Source organism: Mytilus trossulus, chromosome 5 (genome assembly GCF_036588685.1).
Source record: "Mytilus trossulus isolate FHL-02 chromosome 5, PNRI_Mtr1.1.1.hap1, whole genome shotgun sequence".
NCBI classification, from domain to species: Eukaryota; Metazoa; Mollusca; class Bivalvia; order Mytilida; family Mytilidae; genus Mytilus; species Mytilus trossulus.
The window spans coordinates 21,078,372-21,101,018 of NC_086377.1; the positions used below are offsets into that span (position 1 = coordinate 21,078,372).

The 22,647-nt window shown below is 31.3% G+C and overlaps 1 protein-coding gene across 1 annotated transcript; it reads left to right on the forward strand.

Moving 5' to 3' along the window:
* The first annotated feature begins 11,823 nt into the window (after window positions 1-11,823).
* LOC134718647 (zinc finger protein 41-like) lies at window positions 11,824-19,306 on the forward strand. Its single transcript, XM_063581296.1, has 2 exons — window positions 11,824-11,902; window positions 17,956-19,306. Exons 1-2 carry the CDS (start codon window positions 11,861-11,863, stop codon window positions 19,258-19,260), a joined length of 1,347 nt encoding a protein of 448 aa, XP_063437366.1. The 5' UTR covers window positions 11,824-11,860; the 3' UTR covers window positions 19,261-19,306.
* Window positions 19,307-22,647: the final 3,341 nt, after the last annotated feature.

Below are 22,647 nucleotides of genomic sequence, written 5' to 3' on the forward strand. Positions count from 1 at the left end.
GTGACCCCCCGTCCACATACTCCTTATTTTTTATGTGAAAATGTACTGTTATGAATTAAGCCCTTAGGTTTTCTCGAATGAACTGTCTTTTTTTTGCTCGTCTTAGACTTTCATATAGCCGACCATACGATATTGGGTATTCCTCATTGCTGAAGGCCGTACGGTTGTCTATTTCTACATTCTTCCAAATCTCCCTATTTCTTTACTTTACAAAAGGGGCGAAATATATCAGATGGACATTTAAGCTCAAAGAGCGAAAATAAACTGACAATGTCATGGCTACAAAAGACAAAGACAGACAAATTATAGTTCACAAGACACAACACAGAAAACTACAGACTCAGTACAACTTGGGGTGATCTCATGGGCTTCGGAAAGGTAAGCTGATTCTGCGCTACATGTGGAACGCGTCGTGTTTCACACGTTAATAACAACCCGGAAAATAGTTAATTAAACAAGTAAAATAACTTTATCAATGTTCCATGTAAATGAGGTGGGTTCATATGAACTCTGTCAAAAAGCCATGCACACCTTGCTATCAAACCCCTAATATATTTGACCCACTATTTATAATAGTAATATGGACTTGACCACAGGAACATTACCTTATTCAATGATCTGTGAGATGAGATCGAGAAAAGATGATTTATATCTGATGAACATTTAGATTTTTGCAAGAATATCACGTTATATTAGTAACAAATCAATATTCTAGAACTCATGATAAAGTAAAGGAGAGACAAAAGATACCAAAATAAATGAGATGTTTGTGATTAAGTGACAGGTGGAATAACTCGATAATTTTTGATTTTCAAAATAGGCAAAATCGATGATCCAATCCAATGAGAAATAATAGAAGATTTGTTTTTTTAAGGTATAGTACTGTCAAAAGTAAAATCACAAATATATACTGAACTATGAGGAAAATTCAAAGCGAAGAGTCCCTAATCAAATGGTAAAATAAAAATCTCAGACACATCAAACGAATGGATAACAACTTGGTACATGTATTTTCTCATTTAGAAAAATGGTGGATAAGACCTGGTTTTATAGCTAACTAAACCACTCATTTGTATGACTGTCGTCAAAAAGGAAACCTCAGAATCTGACTTCCATAGAAATAAGGCAATTATATTCGTTTTATCAATTAATTACCTGATAAACATTCAAAGAAAAAGACTCGAAAAGAAGCGAAACTTTTTTGTCAGTCAAAAAGCCATTAAAAGAGAACAAAACCCAAAATAAAATATGTGTTTATGTCGAAGAATAGTTTGAAAAAGTAGTGTAAGCGTTTCTTTTTTATATATATCTTATAAAATCTTATCAAATGGTCAGATTAAAGTATGCAATTTTGAATTTTTAGCCAGATTCTTAGTGGTTTTCCTTTCCCCTGTATATATTTTTATCTTTTAAAACACTACAGGTGTCACATGTGAAACAAGATCATTTTGCTTACCATTCATGAGCACCTGGAATTATTACCTGTATTTTATGGTGTTTGTGTTGCTTCGTCTTTTATTTAGATGTTGCGTTTTTTGTACAATTATTTGACAATAGTCTATTCGATTTTTGCCATAGCAGTTGCTCTTCGATTTTTGAAAATTCTTTGGTATCTTTCGCTAATCTTATAAAAAGTATAGTTTAACCGAAGATAATTCTGATCAAACACAACATACAAGTAACATTACCTTTAAAACGTAATATTTATTTTTTCATTGACATATACCCAGGTAACCTTTACTGGTGGTCCTCGGTGGTCGGGTTGTTTTAGTATTTCATTGGGGACTTTCCGTTTTGAATTAACTTCGTAGTTCAGGATTTAACTTTTCCATGCATATATTAAAGATAGTTATTGTTGGAGTGGATCGTTTGTTACAACTTTGCGCATTAACAGTCGACGTTTACGATATATTTAAAATGTTCAATTTACTTTGAAAGCAATTTAAATCGTGGGTATCAATTTTCTTGGTTTGAGCAATATTTACATGTTCGTGGGTTTTAAAATTCGTGGATTTTAGTTTAAAAAAAGAATTAAAATTAAAGCCTTGAAATTGAGGTTACAAATAGTCTGGATTGAAGGAAATTTCAAATTAAACATTGACAGACCCCTGTAAATCGTAGTGACAACAGTAAATAATCCACGATAAAGTGATCAACAGATAGAGGACCAGCAAAGGTGTTAATTAGGTCATAAACATGTTACCTTAATGTTCAGTATCATAAACAAATGATATAAACGTATCTTGAATTGTCAAGTAATTCTTATCAAAATCAAACCCAGCATGAACTTTTTATATCCCTAATTTACAGTTCAAAGAGGATATGGATATAAAAATAAAACTGTATCGTTCTAGGATATCAATACCGGAAATCTGACTTTCATCGAAAAAAAATTATTTTTATGAAAATTAAAAGATCAAAAGTTGTACAGTCTAGGTTATTAATGATTAAAGGGTATAATATTAATCCTGCATGCAGTTGTAGTTCTGTGACTGCTATTTAAGTATTATTAGATTCGAGGTTATTCAATATATTCTCTAAATCATAATAGCAGTCAAACCTTTATGGGGATCTTTCCATGTCTTGTTTTGGACAATGGTTGTTTTATTTCGTTGGACACTTAAATTCGTGTCTAAAGTCATCCACGAAAACCATGAAAATTGGTACCCCACGAATAAAAGTAAAAAGAACATCAATTAGATGTATTAGAATAACCATAACAGTACTGTATTTTCAGAATAACCATCGTCAACAATTACTTTAGATTTTCAAATCCTGTACTGTAATTTCTTAAATGGTATGTTATTTAGAAAATAGATACACCTTGATGGATGGAATGCATTTATGATATTTTAATCTGGTTGATGATAACTTAGTTAAATCATTATTATTATTATTATTACTATTATTATTATTATTATTATTATTATTATTATTATTATTATTATTATTATTATTATTGTTTTAGTGCAATAATGCAATAAGTGTAATGCATGAATGTTCAAATACAATGTAAACATTAAAAACCACGTATTCTTCTGATCTGTCTCATGTGTTTTTTGATAGAAAGCAAATCAAGCAGAACAACTGTCCAAATTACAGTACAAATAACGACAACTCCTACTATTCCCATATATCTAGCACTCTCCCTTTTGTCTCCGGCAGATATATAGTTCCTTCTCCAGCTTGATAAATTTCGTCTATCCAATCTCAGTTCCTTCTGTAGCTCCTTAAGTCGTGGTTGCAATAGTTGTATCCACTCCTCCTTTGAGTGTTGTGGTAAAACTTCCGAAGCATTGGATTCTACTTTCTGTTTATACAATCGGCAATCTTCGGGGGTATCCGTTACTTTACATGGACAATCAGTTTTGTCTATGTCGGGTGAACCAGTAACTTTACATGGACAGTCAGTTTCTCCTTCGTTGGGTGGATTCGTCACTTTACATGGGCAGTTAGATTCTCCTTCGTCGGCTGGATCCGTTCCTTTACATGGACAGTCAGGTTCTCCTACGTATAAAATATTTCAATAAATGAGGACTAAGGGAGTACAAATTAACCTTTGACAGAAGCACATTTACTAACATATACAGATACTGGTTAATTCAGTCAAAATTTATTCTATCGGGATTAACACTATGTGTATTAAGAAATCACAGGGTTTGTCCCACTCTACTTTAATTGATAATTTTTATTTTGCCAAAACAATTTAAACAAATTGAACGAAGAGGTTGTATGTTCTAAAATATTTTAAAAAAATCCTAAAATTGTGGTATAGTTGTTTAGAAATAGATAGACACATTTTGGAAGCTAATGATATTTAATCTTTATGTATGATCTTTTCAAACCAAATCATTGCCTTATCCACATCCGTTTGCCACTGTTGCATCCTGGGATAATTGTTCATAGGCTGATAATCTATTGGAATCATATGATCCCGAGGACCAGTCATATCCTTCATCAGAGATTTCGACAAGTTTGTGATGAATTATAATGACAGTTATTATCGTTATTTAAATATTATATACCTATCCAAATGTGTGTCTTGTCAGTTATGGAAGGCCGTAGTAAGACTACCCGATGAATCGAAATATTCATTTGCTGTGAGATTTATGAAACATCGTTTCGCAAGTTATATTTATATAGTTACTGGAATTTCGCTGAAAAGCTACCCAGATTTATATTTTCAAACAACCGCAATTTCACAATGAATGTAAGATCTTGAACGGATTGTTTCAATGATTGAAAATAACAAAAGGACAAATGAAAATGAAGAGCTGGAACAAGATAAAAAATCATGAATATTTTCGAAGAATCTAATGTGTATCTCTTTCCTCTTGCCTGATCTGAAATATTATATTTAAACTAAAGAATGAAAATATTCATATGTTATGATTCAGACAATGAGGACCATCTTTCATCCTGCCTGTCCATCTGAAATAACCTTTTCGTATTTCGACAAACTACTGTAAGGAAATATTTGTTAAATGAATGTTTTACAAGTAAGGACATATTTTTAAAATAAACTGTTTACAAGTAAGGAAATATTTTTAAAATAAATGTTTTACAAGAATGATAATTCTTAAATAAAAAATTCTGGGATTGTACTAAACTCACCAAATGTTCTCCGTCCATAAACCTCAACTTCACAAAAACAAAGGTAATGGTCATTGACAGCATAGTTTCTCTCCATATTAATTTTAACAAAACGACCTTTTATTTGTCCCTTTCCGCAAGTCACATTCAACATAGGTGAAGATCTTTCAGTTTGATGATGACATAAGTTTGAATCTCCTCTCTCGTAGTTGTCCCATGATGCATCAGGTGGATTGTACACAAGAACATCAAAATTTTGAGGATGGCGATCTGAAACATGTAAACTGTATATATCATGTAAATAAAAATAAGTAGATACGATATGATTACCAAGAGAGAGCTATTTGAAAGCGCACAAATGAAGATGATTTATAAGCAACATTATACAATTGTACGGTCTTTAACAATGAGCAAAACCCCTTTTATAATACTTTATATCTAGCTATATGGTATGCTTCTAAAGTTTTCATGGACTGTGTTGTGTGATGCACAAACTTAATGGTTTTCAATTAGAAAATTTTCAGTACTTTGCAAATGTTTTCATTTCTGCTTTTTATTTGTAAAGGAATTGTAATAAAATCTCAAAAATATTTACATAAAAAATATTTTTCAATGCTGGAATAAGTATATGAAATTGTGTTTTAAATTATTTTTATTTTATAACCAGAAATAAAATTGTATTGTATATTCTATAATTGCTACGTCCTGTAAATCATAGCTATTTTTTCAACATTTTTAACTTGATATTTGTTTTTCATCATAGGTGTCGAGATTAAAATTTTGTACGGTAGACTCGCGTTTCGTCTACAAGGGACTTAGATTATTAATGACGACCAAATAAGAAAAAAAGTTAGAGAGGCATTTTCAAGGATTAAATCACGAAAAAAATGTTAATGATGTCACAGTAACGTGACATAATAGTGCAAATGAGCTAGTAAATAAAAAAAACTTTCAACCAATCAGAAGGAGTGTTACATTTAAAATTATATCATTTCTTATAGAATTAATTATTTGCCTTACTGCAGCAATCTGTGCATCCGTAGATGGTTATCCTTTCTATAACAAATTCAACTTCCAGGTTGACAGCCCACCAGAAAACTTTGGAATATAATTTGGTACGTGCGCACTTTCCATGTAAAATACCATCATTTGCTAGGTGAGGTCCATACTTTTCGTCTTTATTCATGAAGGTAGAAACTTGTCTGCTTTGTTTTTTAAGGGCAACATTTTCTAAATAATCCACTGAAAATAATAATGAGCAAAACACATATTTAATATGAAAAAGAAGATTTGGTAAGATTGCCAATCAGACAACTGTTCACCCACAAGAGACAAAAATGACACAGACATTAACAAGTATAGGTCACCGTACGTCCTTCAAAAATGCGCAAATCCCATACCGCATAGACACCTATAAAAGGCCCCGATATGACAATGTAAAACAATACAAACGAGAAAACTAACGGCCTTATTTATATATAAAACAAAATTAACAACAACAAATATGTAACACATTAACAAACGACAACCACTGAATTGCAGGCTCCTGACTTGGGACAGGCACATACATAAATAATGTGGAGGGTTTATAAATGTTAGCGGGATTCAAACCCTCTCCCTAACCTTGGACAGTGGTATAACAGTACAACATATAAACGAACTATAAAAATCAATTGAAAAAGGCTTAACTAATCAGATGGACAAAAATAAAGGCGCATTTTACTTTCACCATTATTAGAGCTGATTCCTTCCAGAGCTTTGTGTTTCTTAGTCTTTAGTTTTCTAGATTGTATGTTTTGTGTACTCCGTGTATTAACGTCGTCAAATTAATCAATATTTAGTACAATGATTTAGTCATATTTTAGTTAAGCTGGACATAATTGTGTTAATGGCTTTTGATAACAAGCATTGACACAATATAAACATTGGTATTTCTATCTAAAGTAATTTCCAAACATACATTAAAGTATATTTGCCTATTATGTATATGATATATAGCTAATATCAATGAGTGCTTAAGGTAGAACAATACAAAGATTTTTTTACTTCCAATCACTAACCTTCGAAATGCTGTTTCTTTTTTATGAATGCATAGAAATTAATAAAAAAAGGTATATATAGATAGATAAAAGATTAATCTTTTAAATTAATGCGATATTTTTATTATGCAATCATTATGTAATCAATTATTACCTAATTAGTGGCAAAATCTGGGTAAGTTCACTTGAATGAATTAAGCTTTATCATCTTTTTAACTATACAGAAATTTTCAACGAAATCTTAATCAACACATCATGAGCTTCAACAGGGTGTCTCAGATTGTTTCTATGGTATTCCATTCTCTCATAAATCTCTAATTGGTGTAAACATCCTAACCACATAAAAGAAGATAATGTTTAATTAGGTGTAAAATTTGTTCTATACATTCTATCTAAAATCTGAGACATCCTTTTGTAGATAATGGCCATAGGAACAACATATAATAAAATCAACCCTCAAGGAATACCTATGCAGAAGCTAATTTCATTTGAAAGTGAAAATTTGGTGAAAAATATTTTAGACACAGTGAACATTATAATTGGTTACATAATTGTTACATAATACTAACATTGCATTAATTTGAAGGAGTAATCTGTTAGCTATCCAAAACTACCACTTTTATAAATTTTCAAGCATTATAAAGAAAGTTACAGCATTTTGAAACTTGGGAGTTGGAGTTATAAAATCTTTGTATTGTGCTACCTTAAATTAAGATATAAAGAAAAGAGAATAATGGACAGAACTATCGAAAAGAAAAGAAAATGTATTAAACAATTAAAGAACACAGAAATGAGGGGACTTCATCCAGAATTCTAATGCAACAACATTTGTAACGTTCATTTTGATTGGATAACGTTACTTTCTTACATGGCATCAATTGACAATTGATGTTATGGGACGTACGCGCAAGCGCAGACGGCATATGACAGATTTTATATACATGTTTTAACGTTGTTTTCTGTCAGTTTCATTAGAATGGAGATAACAATATTGTATTTTAAGCTCCGACGGCATCAATTTTGGATTTGATGGTCGCAAATAACCGTTTACTGTCTCCGCTAACGCGTCGCCAGTAAACTTAATTTGCGACCATCAAATCCCCAATTGATGCCGTCGGAGCTTAAAATACAATACAGTTATCTCCTAACTCATACGTTACCCATAATATTTAACGTGTCAAGTTTGGAGGTGTTTTTTATTTACCAATTATAACAAGATCACAACTAGTCCTAGTACTTATCTGTCCAAATGACTTTTACAAAAAGTATGGAATTTTACAATGCACAAGTACACAGAGATAATCTTCATCTTCAGCAACAAATCAAACTAAAAAAACAACCATTCAAATTGCTGGATTTCATGTTTCGCTCATGATTTTTGTGCTCAGAGCACTGATCAAAGTTTTATGACTGCGACCAAAGGCTTAATTAACAGTATTTTGAAGTCAGGTCATGGAATCCAGGTGATATTTGCGATTTCATTTACGTATGGAGTTTCCTGTTTTTTTTTATGTTCAATAGGTGATATTATCAGTGTGTTCGGTGAAATATATCTCTTTTGACATTTGTCATTAGGTTTGAAAGGAAAATCATACATTTATTATTTATTAAAGGTAATATGTTGGATTTATATTTTAATCATATTGGCGCATTTTCTTTTCTTATTTTGCGCTGCTGTTGGTGTATAATGTCTTATTATAGTTTTTGTTGTGCTTAATTTTTAGGTTGAAGTTTTTCGTTTTTCTTCCATATTTTACTTATGATCTAATAGTTTATTGTCTAGTAATGGATATATTGGTGGTCACTTGGAATTTAATGATTTTTTATTTGAAAATTTTAATCATATTTCACAAAAAGTATTTCTAATATTTTGTAACAGCAAAATTACAAAATAAAAATAAATCCGTATTTTCATGCACGTACCGAAGTACTAGTTTTAATTTGCTGGTTATACCCTCGGAGACTATCAGTCAACAAGCAGAAGAGTCCATTCAGTGGTAGTAATAATAGAAACGGTGCCAATGTTTCTGCACCAAATGCACATTCGACAATGTTTCTTCAGTGATGCTTGAGGCCAAAATATTTGAAAAACAAAAGCTCATATGGCTTAATATAATATCATATGTTACTGTTTGACAACTAATACTTTGGTATGGGAACATCTAGTTGTACGCCCCTTTTATATATGACTTGCATGTATTGGAATAACCCCCTTTTATGGACGGATCCATGCTTATTTGTCCACCGCTCTTTGACCACAGTTGCTCTTTATTTGGATCGAGAAACATATATGTACAAATAACAAAAGCGTACAACAATTAAGAATGTTGCCCTCTTATTACTTTAAAGCATATACTTCAACATGCCTTTTTTTGAAATTTTATAAAATCTATGTTTTTATTTCACAGGTTTTCACAAGAAATTGGGAACCAATGTTAAATTACTTTACAATCTTGGGATTGTCGTTTCCCGTTTTTATCTTTAAAACAAGTACTCCAATATGCATACATGTATCGTTTTCCAACTTTCTGTTTATTTGTGGACTAACAATGTAATGAACGTAATTTAAAAAGGCTGTACTTTGATACTGAGCGGCGACGATTATAATCATTGAACTTACCACACCAAATACCTTTAACAAACAGTATGCAATTTACAATGCACAAGTACACAGAGAATATGTCCATCTTCAGCAACTAATCATGCTTCAGTCACAACATTCAGAAGTAAAGTCATGGAATCCAGGTGATATTTGTCATTTCATTTATATATGGAGTTTCCTGGTGTTATGTTCAAATGATTAGTATCTGTGAGTTTGGTACAATATATCTCTTTTGACATTTATCATTAGGTTTACAAAAGGAAAAAAAACTGAAATCAGTATTGATTAAATGTTTACAGGATTTATATTTTAATCATATTGGTGTTTTCTTTGTTTGTTCAGTTGTTGGTGTATTATGTTCTTAAATTAGTTTTTGTTATGATTAATAATAACGTTTCCTGGTATTTTGTTCAAAAAGTGATATTATCTGTGAGTTATGTGAAATTGATCTCTTTTGACATTTATCATTAGGTTAAAAAAGGTAAAACATTCATCATTTATTTAAGGTACACTGTATTTATATTTGAATATTATTGGTGCTTGTTGTTTTCTTATTTTGAGCTGCTGTTAGTGTAATATGCTCTTAAAATAGTCTGTGTTGTGTTTTATTATTAGGGTAAAAGCTTGCTTTTCTTCTTCCCTTTTTAATTATGCTCTAATTGCTTATTGTCCAATGGCTAATGCTATACTCATTGTCACTGTTTTTAAGAAATTTAAAAAACTTTTTTTATTTGAACTTTTTTCTATTATATTTCACAAAAAGTATATCCAAAACCGCCCAATGAATCAGAGCTTTTCCTTGGTTTAAAATAATTTTGATATTTTTTAACAACAAATAAAGGCAACAGTAGTATACCGCTGTTGAAAACTCATAAATCCATGGACAAAAAACAAAATCGGGGTAACAAACTAAAACCGAGGGAAACGCATTAAATAAAAGAGGAGAACAACGACACAACACCGAAACGCAACACACACAGAAAACTTGATTAAAAAAGTATATATATGCATGAAGAAATGTACATGTGACAAACCTACGATGATTTGAAGTAGACTTATGTAAAAAAAGGATTTTTGTTATTTGTTAATAACATGGTTTGATTACTTTTATTAACTTCCAATAAATTATTTAACGGCGAAATTCACGGTAAAATATTAAAACGAGAAATCATCTTTTATTGTTGACATTTCAGCGAAGTCATCCGATAACAGTCTTTTGTATAGTTCTGGCTAATCTTTTCTGATTGGCCGACACTCTAGCGCATGATGAATTAGATTAATACGCTGTTGCTAAGGACCTTAGAAACTAGCGATAATTTTCATTCTCACTCAGATACACGAGTGATATGAAAATTATCACAAAAAAACATCAAAGGAAAAATACAGATAATAGCGATAAAGTATAATATTCCATGATGAAATTGACATTGAACATAATTTAGCTGTGTTATTATATTTAAAAATAAACACAACAAGTTGCAGTTTTTTTTTTTCTTTTTAATCTTTTAAATATTCATCCAAATAAGAATAAAAGTCCTTTTGACTCTTGTTTTATTACAATTTCGAATACAATAAAATCGGCAATAAAATACCACATCTTCTTTTTTATATAGCGTTTGCAAATGGGTTCAACGTGGATTTACGTGGGAGGTATTTTGTAACATCCATTATTTTGTATATATCTCAGTCTGCGCTAATTTTAGATATATCAAGAATTTCCACACGTTGTTGTATACAAAGCGAAAAAAAGGACGTCATATTAGAATGATTACTAACTAAAATTTAATGCACATATAAATAACTTGGCTTGGCATTCTTTATAGAGAAAAAACCGGGGGGGGGGGGGGGGAATACAAGCCGAAGAGCAATTAGATTTGTATATGACGACTATTTTAATAGCACTTGAGACTTAAAATTTTTAATAAATTGGCTCCTTTATCGCATATGTTAACAAAATTTACTTCAAATTAAAAACACTAAATATTCTTTTAGATACAGCAATATTTTGCAGATACCACTGGTAAACTTACCTTTTATGGGAAAAATCGTTAAGTTTTGCTGCTGCTTCTTTATTATAAAGCTTAACAGACCAATTCGAGACTCTTAACAGCTTCTCACATTTTATTAGTCTTGTTCAGTCCTGGAGTGGATCAGACTGCTTTTGCTCTGCATGTGCGTAATATGTGTTACATTATCTATGCTTTTTATGCTGAATTTATGGCTTTCATTGCAACTGAAATTTTGTTTTAAGATTTAAAAATTACAAAAGCTGAAGTTTTTACTTTATAAATTATTTTAAGAATTTAGCTGCAAAGTTTTAAAACTATTCCTGTATGAGTGATTCATATATATTTTTTGTAGTAGCAAGATTCATGCATATCATGGTAGAGTTAAATGTGGTGCTGTTTTATTTCTATTTATTTGCATGCTGCATGGCTTGTTTTATTTGTTATTGCATATGTTTTTATATTCGGTGAAAAGGCTTAAGCTCATTAAAATGTTTGTCAATATGCCGAATCAAAATAATTAAAGTTTTACTTACTGTGAACAACGTTTGATTTTAATTTTCGGAAATTTATCCGTCATTGATTTCATTTTCCATATGTGAAGTAAACTTCCGGTTTTTATGAAAAGTATTGTTCTGCTTTTTTGGATCATAAATTACAAGGTAAATGACAATGGTTACACTCCAATAAGTACACTTAAAAATATCAGTCAGGTGTGTCCTACTACCCAAAAAACTCAACATGCTAAATTATGCCATTCACAAGTGACCTCAGTGCCTTTGTAAAGTTTTTGTTGATTATTTTTATAAGCAAAATTTCAAGTCTAGTGCATCATACCACAGGCACTTGTTTCTACCGATGGGAAGTTATACTATCCAAATAAATAGAAGTTTCTGTTTATATGGAAAGTCGACCTTTACATGGATAGAAACAAGTGCCTGTGTTATAATGCACTAGACTTTTTGATTCTTAAAATTCCAGTATACATGTGTAGGCATCCTTCACTTGTCATCAATATAAAAAATAAGATGTGGTATGATTGCCAATGAGACAACTATCCACAAAATACCAAAATGACACAAACACTAACAATTATAGGTCACGGTACGGCCTTCAACAATGAGCAAAGCCCATACCGCATATATTCTGTATTCTGTAGGTGTCGCGGTTGACACTGGATTGTCTCCCTTGTAATTTTTGAAATCTCGCGTGTATATATTTCACTCTGGTAAACACCTCACTTGTACTTTAAAATATATACTTATAGGTGGCAACTGTGCTTAACATATTTTGACAAAAATTAAAAATATACATTTATTAATTAAGAGGAAAAGAGATATTTTTAAAAAATAAATAAAATATTATTTCATTAATCAAAACGGCGTGACTCGCAAATAAAGTCACCCAACAAACGCATTAGTGTTTCATTAGTGACGGAGACATTGTCCTTTTCCATTGACAATAAAAGTTCTAAATCAATATGCAACGATCCTGTGTTAAAGTATATCTCATGTATAAGTTTTTGTCTTGCCTCTTCATAGTTTTCACAAAATAGTAAATAATGTTCCACAGTTTCTAATTGACCACAATCACACTTGGGGTCAATATTTTGATTGATTTTGTTAAGGTAATTTTTTAAATAATATCCGGTTCTTAGATTTCTAATAATTTTTGCTGTTTTATGATCTGGATAATCAAATGTTGATTTTTTGCTGACAGTCTGATAAAAATTGTAATAAAATCTCCCTGTATCACTATTATCCCATCTATGTTGCCACTTTTTATTTACTAAAACTCTTGCTGCTGTTTTAATATCTTGTTTAGTCACTGTAATATGAGCTTCTTTTTGAATTTGATTTGCTTCTTTGGCTGCCTCTTTAGCTAGTTTATCAGCTATTTCATTTCCTCTAACATCAGCATGTCCTGGCCTGGGGTCCAATCAAAATTAATTTTAATTCCATGATGTTTTTGTATTGATTTAATGAGAGAGATAATTTCATGTGAAGTGGATCTGTGGTTTACAATTTTCCAGTTTAGAGTTAAAATTCCGATGGCTGACTGACTGTCCGAAAATATAGCATATAGTCAGCTATAAAAGGCCCCTATAAGACAATGTAAAACAATTCAAGCGAGAAAACTAACAGCTTTAATTATGTAAAAAAATGAACGAAAAACAAATATTTAACACATAAACCAACGACAACCACTGAATTACAGGCTCCCGATTCTTTTTACACTTTTACAAGCATTGAATCTTTTTACAAATTCCATTAATCTGTGTTTATATAATTATGTTGTTAAATCCTTTTTATAAACTCCTTTAATCTCTGTTCAAATTTGTCACCAAATCCTGGATAGATGTGGGCCTGATTGTCTTGGGGGTCAGATCAACTTATAGCCTTATCAGTTTTGGGCTGGATTGGTCTGATACCATACAGTCATGGGTCACAGAATTTTAAGACCTTATAATTATTTTGACTTTTTAAAGATGCAATATGTCAGCTCTATGTAGGCATCATAATTTCCAACACATGGTGACTGAATCATATGTTTGAACATGTTGAACAAACTCACCTTAATTTTCTCAAAAATTTACTTGTATTTAGTAAAATTACAATCAAACAAAAATTCTCAAATTTTCAGATGTAAAAACATGCCTTCTTGCTTGCGCAGAGTATTTGTGCAAGGGGTTCAAAAGTCGTCCCTAGCAAATGCCATGGTGAATTGTAAATGAGCAGTGGTCTGAAGATAAGAGATACATGAAATTTTCACTGTCCATGAAATCACACCTAAATGATAAGTAAAGACAACTGCAAAGAACAAACACTTAAGAATACTATAAGAGCCCAGAAGTCCCAAGAACTTAAGAAAAGAAGATAGGATGAATTATTTTTACTTGTAAAAGTAAACGAATCTGAATGTCTAAGGGACTTAGGGCGACTTCAAAAGATCGATGTAGGATAAAAAACTTAAATCAAATAGTTTGGGGGTGGGGGGTCAACATTGCTGCGAGATTTATTAATATAAAATCAATTTTACATATATCCCTATTCCAACTTGGAAATAGGGATATATATACATAGTTTTTTTCACTGACCCCAACACCCTTTTAACTTAATTTGGGAAAAATTGATTGAACAAATTAAGTTAAAAGGGGGGTGTGGGGGTCGGTGAAAAAAACTATGTGAATTAAGTTTTTAATCCTTCATTGAACTTTTGATGTTGTCCCTTAACTTGGCAACAAAATAATTTACATATGGACCATAATTTGGTATTCGACCTTTGGTTTCTTTTTGTATCCTTTTTTATAAGTTCTAAAATTTTAACTTTTATTTTGTGGGTTGTGTTGGTGTTAGAATAGTATGAATGGAACAATTGAGTTTTTCGAGAAAAAATTTATACATTTTGATTCACCGTTTATGTGACAGGAAACCAAACAGGAAACTAATCTTTATTTTATTTATTTTGCACAATATAATTCAAAAGGCATAAATAAACACCATTACTAGTGTTACTTGCTTCATGTTAATATTTAAAATCTATTTTCAATGTTATATTTAAAGACAAGACAGGAAACCATAAGAAACCGAAAGCATTTTTTTAGTTTTATTTTATTGCAAAATCTGCTTAAAATAATCTGAACAGTATACTTTTTCTTAATATCCATCTTAAATGTAACCGTATTATAAAACTCCTATATATGTGCTTGTTTTGAAAACAATTAGTACAATTTATTCAGAATTTTCCATATTTTCTTCATTGATACAGGATACCATAATCGTTGTATCTTGATGTTTTGGCCAAAAAAATATATTTATATTTGGTTTTGAATTTCCAGTTATATAAAATTTATTCCAAATCATTGGCAATGTAAAATTCTTTAAAACCAGTAAAGAAAAAAACTTTTAACTTAGAATTAAAATCTCTAAAATAGGCACCATGTGATATTTGTGACCTGTACACCATCTACATGGTTTCCACATTTTAACCTACATGTACTTTAGTGGGCTAAAATCAATAAAGCACTTCCTTTCAAGTCATGCCTGGTAAAAGTTTACTTTTCCTTTGACAAGTTTATTGCGTTTCTGAAAAGTGTTTGCAGAACATGAACAAAAAAAATTAATTAAAAATGTGACAAAGTTACCAACTTTGTACATTCCAAGTGTAACGGTATATTAACATGCATTTTTATTTAATTATCTTTATTCTCCTAAAATATCCAGTAATATTTACTGTTGAAGCAAAATCAATCCAACGAACATCGGCACCATGATAAGAGACGTAATTTCGATTGAATTTTCCAAGGACCCTTTACATCGTTATTGGGAAACGTAGTGTGTTTAAACGTCGGTCAAATCTGAAATCGATTTTGTCAAGTCATTGGGCATTTATTTTCACACAAGATCGTATGTAACATTATGCACATAGGAAAAATAATAGACCCCCGGCACAATCTCTTTGAAAATAATATTTTCCTTTTTAGCTAACCTGGCCCGAAGGGCCAAGTGAGCTTATGCCATCACTTGGCGTCCGTCGTCGTAAACTATTTCAAGAATCTTCTCCTCTGAAACTACAAGGCCAAATACTTCCAAACTTTAACTGAACGTTCCTTAGGGTATCTAGTTTATAAATTGTATCCGAAGTTTTGATCTATCAACAAACATGGTCGCCATTGCTTAAAATAGAACATAGGGGTCAAATGCAGTTTTTGGCTTATAACTCAAAAACCAAAGCATTTAGAGCAAATCTGACATGGGGTAATATTGTTTATCAGGTCAAGATCTATCTGCCCTGAAATTTTCAGATGAATCAGACAACCCGTTGTTGGGTTGCTGCCCCTAAATTGGTAATTTTAAGGAAAATTTGCTGTTTTTGTTTATTATCTTGAATATTATTATAGATAGAGATAAACTGTAAACAGCAATAATGTTCAGCAAAGTAAGATCTTCAAATAAGTCAATTTGACCAAAATTGTCAATTGACCCCTTAAGGAGTTATTGCCCTTTAAAGACTTTTTTCACAATTTGTTCATCATGTTGACTTACTTTAAAAAATCTTCTCCTTTGAAACTGCTGTATCAATTTCAGCCAAACTTAGGCTAAATGAGTTTCAGAGTATCTAGTATAAATTTTATATTTTATTTCCTTGTATGTCAAGAAACTTAGCTCCTATGGCTAAAATAGAACATAGGAGAAAATGATTATTTTTTTTGGCTTTTGAAGAAAATAGGACGATCCAAAGAACATTTAAATAAATTGAAAAGCCAAAATAATCATTGATGAGAGATTTAACCAAAAGAATTAAGGTGAGCGATTCAGGCTCTTGAGAGCCTCTTGTTTAAACAAGTCGAAACAAGTATACAGATTATGTTTGCTGACACCCTGTTGGAAACAAAAACAATGTTTAGAACTAGTATATCGTATGTCCGGCTGTAATGGCGTGATCACATGTTAGTCACATGTTTCACGTATGACCGGAAATGATTAGAACTTTAGGACAAAAACAATTTTAATAAATAACTGGACTTCTGTTTCGTGTGAAATGTAACGCATAACGATAACGTCATTTTCTTACTTAATTATTACGAAGATCAAAACAAGAATGTAAATCATCTCTGATTTACCTGTTTGAACATCTAGCAAGAGTTCATATTTGCATATTGTTTTTAAAAATTCTATTACAACAAAGCAGATTACATCATCTAAAATTTGCGTTACGAAATCGGACACAAAAGTCACGCCACTGTTCTTACATCTGCTACATAAATACTTAAAAAGTTACAAATTTGCCGGTGAGGATTATCTATAAATCTGTCAGCGTTATGCTCTTCGGAAGCAAAAAGTAACGCGAGAAACGACACAAAAATACGGTTGTAGAATCTTTGAAATTTTTATATTTCAATTTTTTTTCTAGGGAAGAGTAGCATACACTTGTATGTTGTTAAAAATAATGGCATCTTTAGATGTAGTTACAACTTTTCTTACAGTAATTCACAATTTTATCACTTTTCTATAGTTATAGGAAACGAGCCCAATAGCAAATTATGGTCCATATATACACTGTACATAAGTAAATAAAATACACTTGCATAAGCAGTCTGCACGGTTAGCCACTAGTCCGATGCCCCAGACTAATAAAATTTCATTCAGACTAGTGAGTTTTTAACAAAACATTGTTTGGACAAATAAGAAAAATTTCTTTGTATTGGTCTTCAGACTAGTAGTTGAAAAAGTTTTTGGTGCAGACTGGCATAAGTATCCTACAAATTTACTTACATTATAACATATATACATGTAAGTAATAATACTGTATTATAATTATTCAAGCAAATAAAAATTACCTGTTTAAGTACAATGTACAGTAAATGCAGAACTTATTAACATGCAGATTAATGCAACAGGGTTATAATTGCAATAATTTAAACTCACATTTTGATTTTTTTATATGAATTGAACAGAATTTTTCTTAATATTGCAAACATTTAAATCGCATTTTAGTCTAAGACTACAAAATCACAATAATAAATGCATGCAATAATTTCTGAATTTAAAGTTGTACCCTTTACCAAATTCTTCAAACTGATTTTTGCAATCACATTAAACCAGTAATATGCAATTCACAATAACAAATGCTCTCATATATATCTGCCATGTGAATAAGATATATACAAAACATAATAACTCAATCATAATTAGTAAATATATTTCTTTTACAGAATTTTAAGCAGAGTGAAACAAGAATGGATTCTAAACAGTGCCATGTTTGCGGAGAAATTTTCATCAATGTTAGTGTTGTCTGGTCCCACATAAGTAGTCATTCAAGAAAGGAGATTTATGATTGTCTCGTGGCATTCAAATCATCTTTAGAAATTTTTATGAAACAATATTTTGCCTTGAAGGAGTATGTCGACTCATATTTAATCCGAGGAAATTGTAAAGATAATGACGAAAATGGCGAAAACAATAGTCAAGTGAATATGGTGGGAGAAAATAATAGAACAGTGAATATGGCGGAAGAAAACAATAGCACAGTGAATATGGTGGCAGAAAACACTAGTGCAGTGAATATGGTGGGAGAAAACTTGCATTCAGATAAACACTTATTTCAAAGAAAACATCAAAACTCAAAAACATCAGAAAGAATCAAAAACATTAAAAAAGAAAGATGTAAAAGCAATCATGAAACAAATGAACAAAAGGAACAACCTGACGATGATGTTGTTGTTTTGACCGAAACTGATTTTAGACACGAAACAGAAATTAATCATGTTGATAATAGATTTATTTCTGATAATGATAATCATGATAATAGCAATAAATTTGATTCAGAAATGGGAGATAACTCTTTGTCAGCCTCAAAGGGAGATAATTTCAATCCTACATCTGGAGAAACATCATTTTCAGAGCTTACAAATTTACGAACAAAATCTGAAGTTGAACATAATTTATCAGTGATAGACCTTTCTGAAGTTGAACATGAAGATGAAGACATAGATACAAAGTTTGAGATGCTGTATGATCCGTTAGAAAATGATCACCAAACAAAAACATATCGAGAGAAAGAAAGAGAGAAAACTGAAAATATGTATATGTATGCAACATCAAATCATAAGGGTGAAAATAACACAGACAACCATACAAACACGCAAGATATAAAACCTGTACATGTCCTAACGGGAAAAACAATTCAGATGATTGCCAGAGAAATCAGTTTAAACTCTGGAAGGGATAGAATCATGAAAGAAACAACTTGTGAAGAATGCGGGAGAACTTTTGCGACTAAATTTGTCTTACGTCGTCACATGATGTCACATACAGGGGAAAGAACTCATGCATGTCCAACATGTGGTAAAGGGTTTATCGGTAAACAAAATATGATGGTTCATCTCCGTGTTCATACTGGTGAGAAACCTTATAAATGTTCTTACTGTGGACAACAGTTTTCACAGTATGGTACATTATACCGCCATAGAAAACGTCATACCACAGATATGAGAACTGCAAACCGTACAGCATTTTAGTAATGAAATAATTAGCTTTAATAAATGTTTATTGTTGTGTTTTTAATCAGTCTTTGTTTCTATGAGCCTTGAGACGTTCACCTTGTAAACTAGGTACATGTAATGCACTGGGCCAATTTCACAGTCCTGATATTATTTCTTTTGAAGTGGCGATAAACCTGAGTAGACAAACACAAGTATTACAGCTAATTTCCTAATGCATGTAGAGGAAGACTTTGGTAAACTTGTTTGCTTTGTTTAGCTTGCTTGCTTTGTTAAGCTTGTTTGCTTTGTTTAGCTTGCTTGCTTTGTAAAGCTTGCTTGCTTTGTTTGTACTGTTGTATATTGTACAATTATATTTAGATAATGTCCAATTTGGCAATTACATTTAAATATGATATATACAGGTTAAACTATGTCATATATATTGTTTTGAGATGTCAATTTTAATTCCAAAGCTTGAATAAACAATTATACAAACAAAGCAAGCAAACCAACCAAAGTTTTACTCTACAAATATTTGGAAATTAGCTGTAGTTGGATGAAAATATTTGTTAACACCTAATTTCTTGACATGTAGCTATATATGTACATGTAGGTTGACATACATGTAAGATATGATGGTAAGGATCGGTACATGTCAGTCTAACAGATTTCATCTGAATGTGATCTCATTTTCATGGCTCGCTGGTCAATTTTAAGGTGTTTGTGTTTTGGTCTGTTTTCCAAGTACTACTCATGTACTATATACATGTGAAGCATTAATAGGGCAACTTTATACATGATATATGGTAAATGGAATGATTGAAAGCATTAAGAATTTAGTTTGTAAAATTTTTTTTAAAAAATGGGCTTTTTCACTTAATCCATTGAATACATGTGTATAAATGAGAGATATTTAAGTTTGTGAGAACTTAATTTTTTTATCACATGTTTAAAAATTAAAATCACAAAAATAGTGAGCTCCGAGTTATAGCTGGCTTTGAACTATCTTTCAGTACATTTGTAACTGTGAGTACTGATCTTTCAGTGCTTTGTTCCTATGGCATGTATGGGTTTTATGTTAGTTGTTTTAAAAGTACCTCAAACTAATCTTTTGAGTATTCCTATATAGCTACTGATGCACTGTCCTAGATTATTTTCACAAACATTGGTAGCCCTGTCATATTCTTTGTGTGCCTGTCCCAAGTCAGGAGCCTGTTGTTCAGTGATCTGCATTGCTTCATGACCGTCACATTTGTTTTTTGTAAATTGTTTTGTTGAAAACTAGGTGGTTGTTTTTTCTACGACTGCAAAATTTGAAATTTTTTGTCGTATATTGCTATTACGTTGTCGTCGCCATCGGCACCGTCGTCGTCGTCCTAATACTTTTAGTTTTCGCACTCTAACTTTTGTAAAAGTGAATATAAATCTATGAAATTTTAACACAAGGTTTATGACCACAAAAGGAAGGTTGGGATTGATTTTGGGAGTTTTGATCCCAACATTTTAGGAATTAGAGGCCCAAAAAGGGTCCAAAAAAGCATTTTCTTGTTTTTTGCACAGTAACTTTAGTAAAAGTTAAGAGAAATCTATGAAATTTTGACACAAGGTTTATGACCACAAAAGGAAGGTTGGGATTGATTTTGGGAGTTTTGATCCCAACATTTTAGGAATTAGAGGCCCAAAAAGGGTCCAAAAAAGCATTTTCTTGTTTTTTGCACAGTAACTTTAGTAAAAGTTAAGAGAAATCTATGAAATGTTGACACAAGGTTTATGACCACAAAAGGAAGGTTGGGATTGACTTTGGGAGTTTTGGTTCGAACAGTTTAGGAATGAGGGGCCAAAAAGGGGTCCAAATAAGCATTTTTCTTGTTTTTTGCACCAGAACTTTAGTATAAGTTAATAGAAATCTATAAAATTTAAACACAAGGTTTATGACCACATAAGAAAGGTTGGTATTGATTTTGGGAGTTTCAGTCCTAACAGGTTAGGAGTTAGGGGCCAAAAAGGGGCCCAAATGAGCATTTTTCTTGGTTTTCGCACCATAACTTTAGTATAAGTAAATAGAAATCTATGAAATTTAAACACAAGGTTAATGACCATAAAAGGAAGGTTGGTATTGATTTTGGGAGTTTAGGTCCTATCAGTTTAGCAATAAGGGGCCCAAAGGGTCCAAAATTAAACTTCGTTTGATTTCATCAAGAATTGAATTATTGGGGTTCTTTGATATGCCAAATCTAACTGTGTATGTAGATTCTTAATTTTTGGTCCCATTTTCAAATTGGTCTACATTAAGGTCCAAAGGGTCCAAAATTAAACTTTGTTTGATTTTGACAAAAATTGAATCCTTGGGGTACTTTGGTATGCTGAATCTAAAAATGTACTTAGATTTTTTATTATTGGCCCAGTTTTCAAGTTGGTCCAAATCCGAGTCCAAAATCGAACTTTGTTTAATTTCATCAAAAATTGAATAAATGGGTTTTTTTATATGCAAAATCTAACTGTGTATGTAGATTCTTAATTTTTGGTCCTGTTTTCAAATTGGTCTACATTAAAGTCCAAAGGGTTCAAAATTAAACTTAGTTTGATTTTAACAATAATTGAATTCTTGGGTTTCTTTGATATTCTGAATCCAAACATGTACTTAGATTTTTGATTATGGGGCCCAGTTTTCAAGTTGGTCCAAATCAGGATCTAAAATAAGTAAGTATTGTGCAATAGCAAGAAATTTACCATTGCATGGTATTGCGCAATAGCAAGAAATCTTCCATTGCACAGTATTGTGCAATAGCAAGTCTTTTCAATTGCACAGTACTGCGCAATAGCAAGAAATATCTAATCGCACAATATTGTGCAATAGCATTTTTTTTTTAATTAGAGTTATCTTTCTTTGTCCAGAATAGTAAGCAAGACATATTTAATTGCACAATATTGTGCAATAGCAAGAATTTTTTTAATTGGTGTTATCTTTCTTTGTCCAGAATCAACTTAAATCTTTGTTATATACAATATACAATGTATATTCACTTTTTACTACCAACTGATAATTTAAAACAATCTTTACCATTCAGTGATAACGAGCAGTTTTTTTACATCTTAATATTCTATGAAGTATTTAAATGAGTAGTTATTGTTGCAAACTCCATTAGAAATTTTAATTAAGATCAGTTTTGGAATAAGGGAAAGGGGGATGTGAAAAAAAATGGGTTTGGGGGGGGGGGGCAATTTTTCTCATTGGAAATTTCATAAATACAAAGAAAATTTCTTCAAACATTTTTTTGAGAGGATTAATATTCAACAGCATAGTGAATTGCTCTGAAGAAAACAATTTTTTTAAGTTCATTAGAACACATTCATTCTGTGTCAGAAATGTGTCAACTATTTAATCACAATCCAAATTTAGAGCTGGATTCAGCTTGAATGTTG

Coding starts and splice junctions, on each gene's coding strand:
- LOC134718647 (XM_063581296.1), top strand. CDS start 11,861: ATGAAAAGTATTGTTCTGCTTTTTTGGATCATAAATTACAAG. Junction 11,903..17,955: donor TTTGGATCATAAATTACAAG/GTAAATGACAAT, acceptor TTTCTTTTACAG/AATTTTAAGCAGAGTGAAAC.